The sequence below is a fragment of the Crocodylus porosus genome, unplaced genomic scaffold (genome assembly GCF_001723895.1).
Source record: "Crocodylus porosus isolate Cpor-Errol unplaced genomic scaffold, CroPor_comp1, whole genome shotgun sequence".
Lineage (NCBI taxonomy): Eukaryota > Metazoa > Chordata > Crocodylia > Crocodylidae > Crocodylus > Crocodylus porosus.
The window spans coordinates 45,667,780-45,677,600 of record NW_017728949.1 but is presented as its reverse complement, the minus strand read 5'-3'; the positions used below and the strand labels follow the sequence as shown (position 1 = coordinate 45,677,600).

Here is a 9,821-nt window from a genome sequence, read left to right as displayed (position 1 = left end):
ACCTGACCACAGGTTTATCAAGTGGTTTGTTTGTTTTTTTCTAATTAGGAGTCATCTGAATAAACAAAAAGGGAAACTATACATATTTCAAAAGAGCAATTGATAATGCATAATTAAATTCCTCAGATTGTACCTATTCACTCAGCTGGGACATGGAAGTATTCTTATTTTCTCCCCAGATAATTGAAGATGTAGTTCCATAGATCCTAGTTTGCTCTCAACACTGCCAGCTTCAGTTATTGCCTCAAACTGCAACACAGCTACTGACCATTATGTATCCAATAACCCAATACTACTGTGTTTCAGTACATGTACCATGACTCAAGCAGAGGCTAAGGCAGTGAGGTGAGTTAGAGAAAGAACAGTCCACAATATCTGAAAGATGTTAAAATAAAAAAGTGGAAATTTATTTTAATAAATGAGAGCATTACCCAAAGTAATGAAGTTAAGTAAAGGAAATTGGAGTTTGTATATTGGGGGTGGGAAGAAGAGGGAGGAATCTGTTGAAGAATAATCAGAAAGCAAGAATGGAGATTTTTACATTAGATTAGATGGAACTGGAAAAATTAATGGTAAGTAACAATCCTCCATGTGGGTAGATGGCCAGAGAAGTCTGCCATTACGTAGTCCCCTCAACATTTATTTTTCTGAACTTTATGAACCTGATTTCCAGGAGGCATTTTCTATAAGAAAACTAAAAGAAAAAAATATTGGTAATTGGAACTAACTTTACAATCTGGCAAACGGCACGTTTAACCATAACACATAACACAGAAAGCAAGAAGACTCACAACCCAAACTCTGTGCAATACACTTTTTATTTTTCATTTTACCTTTGCAGTCATCTTTGAATAATCATTGTGTAAACAATAGAATGGAATGAAATTACATTGAGTTGTTTGCAAATGGCTCTAGAACACCTCAACAATTATAACAAGGCATTATAAATAACTTTTTCCTTAATAATATATATTTGCCATTTTCAGTACATTAAAGAGCTGCCATTTATCTAGGTTTAGCTAGGAAGTAATTTAAATTGTAATATCCAAGGAATGTGTCTCCCAGGAAATATGCTCCAAATTTGAGAATCTTTCTAAAGTTTACTAGCTCCATAATATCTAAGTCACAGGTCAAGCATAAGACTACTTGGGTCAGAAATGTTTTCTTTGTTATGTAACAGAATTTTACTTTAGTCATTGCACAAAGCCCTGTTTTTTTTTTTCACTCTGCCTTGGTACTTTGCAGATTTTCAAGTAAAGCTTGAACTTTGTTCTTCAAGTTTCATCACCTTTTTACAACTTCTATCACAAAGATAAGCCAAATCAGAGATGGGCACAGTAAGCAGTCTAGCTTTATGACAAATTGTATAATAGTTATAGCTTGTAGACTCCCCAACAAAGCACAATTTAGGCCAAACTTATCTAAAGTCTTTTGCTCAGATAACTATATATGGTTCTTCTAGAACTGAGATTATTCTAATTTTAAGCAGCCTGAGGCACGTTCTTGAAACATTAATGTCTGCAAGGCACCTCCCACACCCTTGACAATCAAACTGTGGATTGTTTGTTTTTTTTCCAGACACACCAAAACCAAAAAAAGCTTCCTAATCCCTAATTAAGTTATTTCCAAAACTAGTAGTTACAAGTACTTCAAAGATATACCTTACCTTTTTTGTTTTTTTTAAATAATGGGAGATTAACTGCAAATAGCACATAATCAAATCAATCAATTTCTTATAACTAGGATGTGTAATGCATAAATATATGAAAATAAAATTCACAGTCAGTTTTAAAACTAGATTTCAAGTTTGGCTAATAAATCTTAACTTTTATCATTATGTTAATTTCTAAATACAACAGAAGAGAGGCAGTATTGTCAATCACAAGTACAATTAAAATAGTATCACTGAAATTTTATGAAAAGAAATAAGTTTAATAGAAAATTCCTTTTATAACCAATAAATACAGCCACCTGAGTGCATTACCATATGCTTTTCATTTAAGGGAAATCCAAATTGACTGCTAAGAGACATTTAGTAGCATTCTGAATGTTAGCAGCAGCGATGTAGCTGTGGGCTTTTGCTTGTTTTGTTTTTGTGAGTTGCTAGAGAATGAAGCAGAACTCAGTGTGTGGTGCTTTAAATTTTCCTTCGCATCTAAGCCGGCCTCTTCACAATCTCACAATTCTGCTTTGGGCTCAAGTGACAGACATCAGCTGACACTTAATTGAGCAAACCCAATCAGTTTCACTTCATCAGGGATCTCAGTGCCATCACAGCCAGAGGCCTGCAAGAAAAAAAAATAGAAATGTTCACTATGTGATGTTACAAAATATTTGACAGGCAGTCTATGTATTTCCTGCTCTGCCTAGTTAGTAACAAAAAGGTTTCTTCAGCTTAAGAATGAAGTGTCTAGACTTCCAGGACAATCCTCTATCAATGTTAGTAAACAGCATACTTCATTTTACCATCATACATCATCTTTCATACAATATTACTAATTACAAATAGAAAGTGGAGGACAAGCACTGGTGCCTACGCGTACATAAAAGTCAGTTTTCCGTCATCCAAAACTGTCACTTTTACAAAGACAAAAGCAAAAAGATATTGTCCAAATCTTCCAGCCTTGTCCAAACCTGCACTCAATGTGCACCTAGCTTTTGGGTGAGGAAACCTGGGAGATTTATTCCCAGTAGTGGTTTTAAACATTGTGCTGCACACATACAAATGTGTTGCCAAGGATCCCAATTCCAGATTTTAAGACTGTTTAGAATTCTGGCCCTAAATTAAAGGTAGGTAGACATTTTTTGATTATTTGTTGTAAAAAGACCCAAGGGACTGCAGTTTACAGTCTATTAGTTCACATGGCATTTTTTAGATTTTTTTAATGGAGTGTTTTGCAGTACAAAACTGGCACAAAGCAAGACTGCATTTTGCACAAATAATGGTAAAGGTATAAAGTTCTCATTTCTTAGGAACAGAGTCTTGCTTTATCATTGCTTTAATAAATGCAGCCACTGTACGGTACTGTAACACTGTGTTTTCTAAATGCAAAATGTATTCCTATAGGTCAGAGATTACTACATTCTTGCTGGTGTTCCCAACTAGTTTGAAATCCTATGCCTCTTTGGTGTATAAAACAGAGTACAAGGCCATGGACAGGGTTTACATTTGTGTTGAAAAATGTTCCCTTTTCCTGGCACAAAAAGTAAGCATGCGGACATTCAAGTTGCTTGTAACAGAAAAAAAACCATACTGATTTTGCCACAAACCGTTGGCTCTTTCAAAGAGCAACTTTGCTGGAAAGCAAAGTTTCTAGCACCATGTGCAACGTGTGTTCAGTTTCACACAGCACCATTGAGGTCCCTAGGACCCATGGTAGTCCACAACCTTTCACTCTCCTCCTTCCCCACCCTGACTCCAAGGGGGTGGGAAAGCACTGGCTCCCTGATAGCCCACCCAGCGGTGAACTGTTAGGGGGCCCTTTGAGGGCCTTGCTGCTACCGTACTTGCACCATCTCTGCTCCCTCTGGAACAGTTCGAGCAGCAGCAGCAATCCCCGAACACCCTGATCCACCCGTCTGCTCTGCCAATCAGCGGAACAGGTAGGTCTCCCTTGTGGGGGGATAAGGTTGGGGTGACAGAATTCCCCCTGGGACTCCACCAGCAGCACTGTCAGAGGTGGCAATGGTAAGGAGAGCAGTTCTCCTTGGTCCTGGCAACCCAGCAGGGCAGGGGTTTGTCCTTGGTAGCTGTGGTCATTAACAGCCTGCCCCTTTCCCAGCAAGAGAATAATTCCCAGCCCAACTATTGGGCTCTCCTTGGGAGCCCCCTACCAGCCATTGTCTGGAGAGCTTTCCCTTGAGGCAATGAGGGGCTGGACTGCCTTATGTTCCACTTCTTGCCATGTTTTCCTTGTGCTGTAACTGAACTCATGTACAGAGCCTAAGAAATAAAGAAGTTTGATAATGGTAAACTACCTACAAGGTAGTTTCTGACTCTTAAGCATATCACACAAAAAGCTGTGCCAACAATTGGTTCCTATTATGAAAATGTTCTTAATCCCTTTAGAAATACAAAAAACTCAAACTCTTGGCTCTTAGATCATACTTTTTATTAGACCAATTATAAAATAGCCAAAAAATTCTTTCTTTATAGGCTTTTGGGCGCACACACCTTTCTTCAGGCTGAGGAGAGATCAAAAATTGTAAAAGTCCTCTTAGGTAGAAATATACTTCATTTTGCACAGGAGAAGCTGAGGCTGGACATATATTCCCCTGGGTCTGTTAGAGTCCCTTTGTGTGAATTGCTCTTTGATGCATGTGCCCTAAAGCTTGCAAAGAAAGCTTTTTTTTTTTTTGCTATTTTTAGTTGGTCTAATAAAAGGTATTACCTCTGAACCAAGAGTTTTACAGTTTTGTATGTCTCTGTCTTAGACTAATAAGGCTACAAAATAGATCCCTTAATCCTTTTATGCATTCATTACAGGTTAGTCTGTAACCTGAGAATGGAGCCCCAAAATATCTAGATAGACGTGCCAGCAATATTGTAGAAATATTCACCACCAAACCAGAAATACCTCTTCAGGAATAGCAAGAGTCTACTTCTAAATGACCCAAATGTATTATTAGGCTGGCAGTGATTATTTTTTGCCCTTTTGATTTTAGAAGCAGTGCTTTAAAATGATAGACACACAATCCATTAATTTTCTATTTTCAAGCTTAGCATAAACACTAACATGGACCAAAAAACTCCAATTAGTTGAAAATTGTTCAAGAAACCAGCGAACATGCTCTCCATTAACAGTGTTTTATTATAGGGCAAACTTTAAAAACAATTTAGTAAACTGCAAATTATATTGCACCGTATTTTTGTATTTCTCTAGCTAGTCTCATGAATATCTGTATTTTAAAAAGAACTATATTCCTACCCCAGTTCTTCATAAACAGAGACTTCAGGAAAGTCATAGCTCAACTGCAACAGCATTTTGCAACAAGGACTAAAAACAACATACAATTTGTGGCATTACTGTACAGAGGCATAATTACAATTTGGTGATATTTTATAATATAAATTATTATAAACAATAACAGGTTAGTGTTATTTATTTAAAAAAATAGAAGTTGATGGGACATTAATTCTTACTGTGTATTTTAAAGTTCCCTTCAAGGTGAAAACATTTGTTCATTGAATAGCAAATCTAATACTAACAGAAACTATGATCAAAAAGTTAGATACCTATTTCCTCAATAGCAATAAATAATGCCAGGCTAATGAACATTTTTCAAACAAGCTACAAACCCAACAAACATTGGAAATATGTTACATTTAGACTTCAATTTTTTGAACACCATTTATGAGAAAAGTGAATTTTAAATCGACTTAGGAGGTGCTGTTAAACTGGGTGAAAACTTGGTAAGAAGTAATGAAAATACATGAGTGTGTGCAGTGGAATGACAGAGTTCTGAGTTAGGCAATACTTTTAGTGCCTCTATTACATGATCCAGGAACAAACAGAATAGAAAAGCCACATATTAAATAAATCCAGGGATGATACCTATACATTGGGAGAATTAAACAAAATAATCACGAGCTAGAAAAATAAGAGACACCTAGAGAAGTGAGAAATATCAGCACAAATTAGATTCAACTATTCAAAATAAAGTCCATTCCAGTGCCCACTGGTGACAACACAAAATGAAACTGCATCTTTGAAAAGGATAAGGCTGACAACATACAGCTTGTCAGAATGATTAATAATGGATATGAATCTGAAACCCAGTGGCTAGTCACACTGCTTTGTAGTTAAATGGTTATTCTCATATAACTGTGGTGTAAATAACCTCTTAGGTTGACAGCAACTAGGAATTAGACTGAAATATGCTATGATGTTTTAACTATCAGAAAAGGCATAAAATTCTGAATTTTACACAGAAACGCCTCATTACAGCATGCCTGGTATGTGAAATATGTATAGGGGTGTGCAAAACAGGCCCTATTCGATTCAGATTCGGTCCGAATTAGGGACAGCAATTCAATTTGTTGATTTGGATCACTGTCCCCGATTCAATTCCGCCAAATCCAAATCTGATGATACAACCCTGATTCAGAGAATCTGTGATTTGGACACACGCACAGCTTGAAAAGTTTTTTCTACATACCTTGAGGTAGCAGCATGGCTTGTGATCACTGTGGTGCTGAGCCATATGGAATGTCCCACAGCAGTATGGGGGGCTCTTCAGAGTGCACAGCAGCAAACCCAGAAATGGACTGGAAGTACCCCTGCGCCCCCCGCCCCCCCAACTGGAGACTGGCCACAGGGGGACCCCGGGTGTCATGTTCCCCTTCCCCCCTCGACCAAGGAGGCACCAGTTGCCAAGCCATTGGGCCCTGGTGGACCTGGAAGTGCTTCTGGCCCACTTCTAGGTCTGCTCTCGAGTGCACTGGGGAGCCCCCCCGTGCTTCTGTGGGATGCTGCACCTGCCCCAGCACTGCAGCATTCAGAACCTCTGTTATCTAGAGGTATGTAGAAAAACCATTTAAAGCTGTATCTACATCTGAATCACCAAATCTGTCCAAATTGATTCGGAGAGATTAAAGGGTTATCTGATTCAATTTGAATTTGGAGATTCGGCTACCAAATTGGGCCAAATCAAATCAGGGACCGAAGCTTTGCACAGCCCTTATTGTGTGTACTTTACTAACAGATACAAAGAGGGATCTCAGCAAAATGCAAGAAAACTTTATCAGGTCGTTTGGTTTTCAACAAATAGTGACATTAACAATGCTATAGGCATGTCTATGCTAGTTTAATGCGGTGCCAGAGAGCACCACAATGAGGCATGCTGTACTTTTGATTCAGGAGGCAGCAGGTAATATTGTGCTGAGTACATGCAATAAGGATGCTCTCAGGAGAGGCTTTAGTGATGCATGACTAGTGCTGCAGTAAGAGAGACAAAATTTCCCTGTAAGGAGGTAGCATGCATGGAGTGGATGCAGCATGCTTTGCTGCCAGGTAGGGTGTAGGCATGCCTAATCTCACTAAACAACAATTAAGAGTAAAAAAGAATTTATATGCAATGGGTAAATGCCAGAGAAAAAGGACTGGTTTAGGGTGTTGGAGTAGTCCTGTTTAATGGAGAAAAGGGACATTTGTAAGGGTATTTCCCACCCCCCAAAAATTAGGTGAACAGTTGGTTCTATGAATATTTTCACAAATGAAAAGGAAAGGTTCATCAACTCTTAAAACCATACAAAGTAATCATAAATCCTGAGCAGGTAGGTAGACCAGGCAACCAATTGGATCCTTCCTTTTTCTACAAATTTTCTCTGTTGTCCGACGCAAGGCAGCTTCTTTGATAAACGAAACTCTTTTGGAGGTCCTCGTATCTAGCAGACACTTATTCTAACCTTACATAAAGCAGCTGAATCACACGCAACTAAGGATGCTAAAACTAGAAAGTTAATTGGCAGCAGCCTAGTATTTGCATGCTAATCATTCAACAGCTTTGGGTATGCAAATATTTCTACTTAATTTTGGTAGTAAAGAAAAACAAATATAGCACATCACCACCTGCAAACTTGAGCTCGGTCTTTTCAAGATAAAGTTAAAATCTATATTAATAACAACATTTACCACTGTACCACCACCTATGGATCAACAACAGTGCAGCCTGTTATTGCGTAGAGAAGCAAGGAGTCCAAACTGCAAATGACCTGCAATTTAAATATACAAAACAGAGCCTGGGTGTGGGATGGAAAAGACCATGGAAGAAAGTGAATGCGACAGCACCAAGCAATGGATTAGTTTCATGATTGGTGACAGGATAAGGGAGAAAATAAACCAAGTTGAAAGAGCAAAAAGAAAAATGGATAAGAGGGGTAGGCAGAGAGAGACAGTGAAGCCAAGACGAAGACTGGGGGGCGATGGAAGAGGAGAGCAAACAGTATTCCATGATCACTGCAAAAAATGCCATTTGCTGTGACTGTGTGTGGAAATTGTCCCCCCAAAATAAAAGCTCACTGGAACTCAAAGAAAGCACAGTAATCCCTGCAGCCATAGAGCACATAGTTCGAGAGCTACCGAGAGGCTGAGCTAGTGAGATTGACTCAGTAAAGGCACCCGTCAAGAAAGCAAAAGGGTTTCAGCATCATCTTTTAAGAAGCCAGATGCAATGCTGCAGTCTAAAGATGATAAGTGAAAAGAAATCCAAGAAAGCTAAATACATTCCTGCTCAGGAATGCATAAGGGAAATTCCCTGTAGGAACCCTGCATGCAGATGGTGGTAAATTGTTTTGTTCGTTGTGCAACGTGACTCTGGATGTGTTGAGGAAAACAGCATTGATTGGCATTTAGAGTTCGAATCACATATAAGTGAAAAGCTGCTGCAGAAGCTGAAGGTCAGAGCTAGAAACAAGCAACCATGTCCTCAATCTTTAAAAGAACCACTGAAAGCAGTCCGACAAGAAGAGAGGCTACATTCATGCTAGTGGAGGCATTCACAGCTGCCAACATTCCTCTGGAGAAAATTGATAATCCTAAATTAAGGGAGTACTTGAACAGCCACATGCCAAATGCTGGCAGTTTCCCATGTGCAAACAAGCTTCACCAAGATTATCTACCAGGAGTAATTGCTTTGCACGTTCAGTCTACAAAATCTGCATTGGCAGAATATGAATCAGTCTCGATTGTAGCATATGAAGCAACAGATGTCCAAGATGACCATGTTCTGCACATTTTATATGTACTTGGGAGCTGGACAGACTGCGACCTGCCTGTTTGTCAAACGCAGCAGGTTCACTGTGTCTCTATCAATTTTTCTACCATTGCACAAGCTGTAGTGAAGGCTGTTGTAAACTATGGCTTAGAATTTAACCAGATCTTAGCATTTCTGTCTGATAACGCAATGTATATATGCAAAGAAAATCTCTAAGCTGTTCCATGGAATGATGCCATTCATGAAACAATTGATGTCACTTGCAATGCACATTTTTTCTTTGGCAAGTGACCTCTGGTGCATATGTTTTCCTGATGCGACTAGTCTGGTTTCCTCTTTTTAAAAAAAGAGTCAAACATTGGTCCAGGCCATAAGCTTTGATATAGGGAGTCCATCACCAATCAAACCAGGGATCTACATGCAACTGTGTCACATCCATCAGAGCCAGTACTTACAAGGTGGAATTTGTGGTATAATGCAGTTAGTTACCACGCAAAGAATATGAAATACTACCAGCAACTTGTGTGCGAAGAGCTTGAAATCACACCTGGAACACAGTGCATGCTTAAATTGTGCAATCTCTTAAGACAGGACAACACTGAATATCAAGTTAAGTTTGTGGCTGAAAATGCCACCCGACTCATGGAGCTTCTAATGTGATTTGAAAGTTGGCAGGCTTTGATCCACCAAGCACACAACAAGCTGATGGATTTAATAAGCTGGGTCATACGCATAGCATCACACAAGCTGTCAGTGTGAAAACCAGCAGAGCTAACAACTGTTCCAGGCTGTGAAGTTGAATCAGTACTACACGTATGATCAGTCAGTACCACCATGGTTTAAACCAGTGGTCTCCAAACTTTATCGCACACCCCTATCAGTAAAAAATTTGTGAGCATGCACCCCTAATATATGTATATTTATTTATAAATTATATACATATACTACTGTACTATTATGTACATTATAAAATGTACGCAAAAATAGAAATTAAAAAAAGAATGAGATAAAGATGCAATAAACAATATTTTTTAAATAATTTTTATTTTATTATTTTTATTTATTTATGGTACAAAAACCCTTTTTGCTCTCACTAAAAAATTATT

The 9,821-nt window shown here is 38.5% G+C and overlaps 1 protein-coding gene across 2 annotated transcripts in view; it reads right to left on the bottom strand.

The window, feature by feature from the left end:
- Positions 1-800: 800 nt before the first annotated feature.
- Positions 801-9,821, bottom strand: part of STK39 (serine/threonine kinase 39) — a 204,214-nt gene continuing 195,193 nt past the window's right edge. For both annotated transcript variants that reach the window (XM_019554213.1, XM_019554212.1), the window contains one exon: positions 801-2,285. In XM_019554213.1, the coding sequence (XP_019409758.1) occupies positions 2,211-2,285 (75 nt within the window). In that variant the 3' untranslated portion in view covers positions 801-2,210. The remainder of the gene's footprint in view (positions 2,286-9,821) is intronic.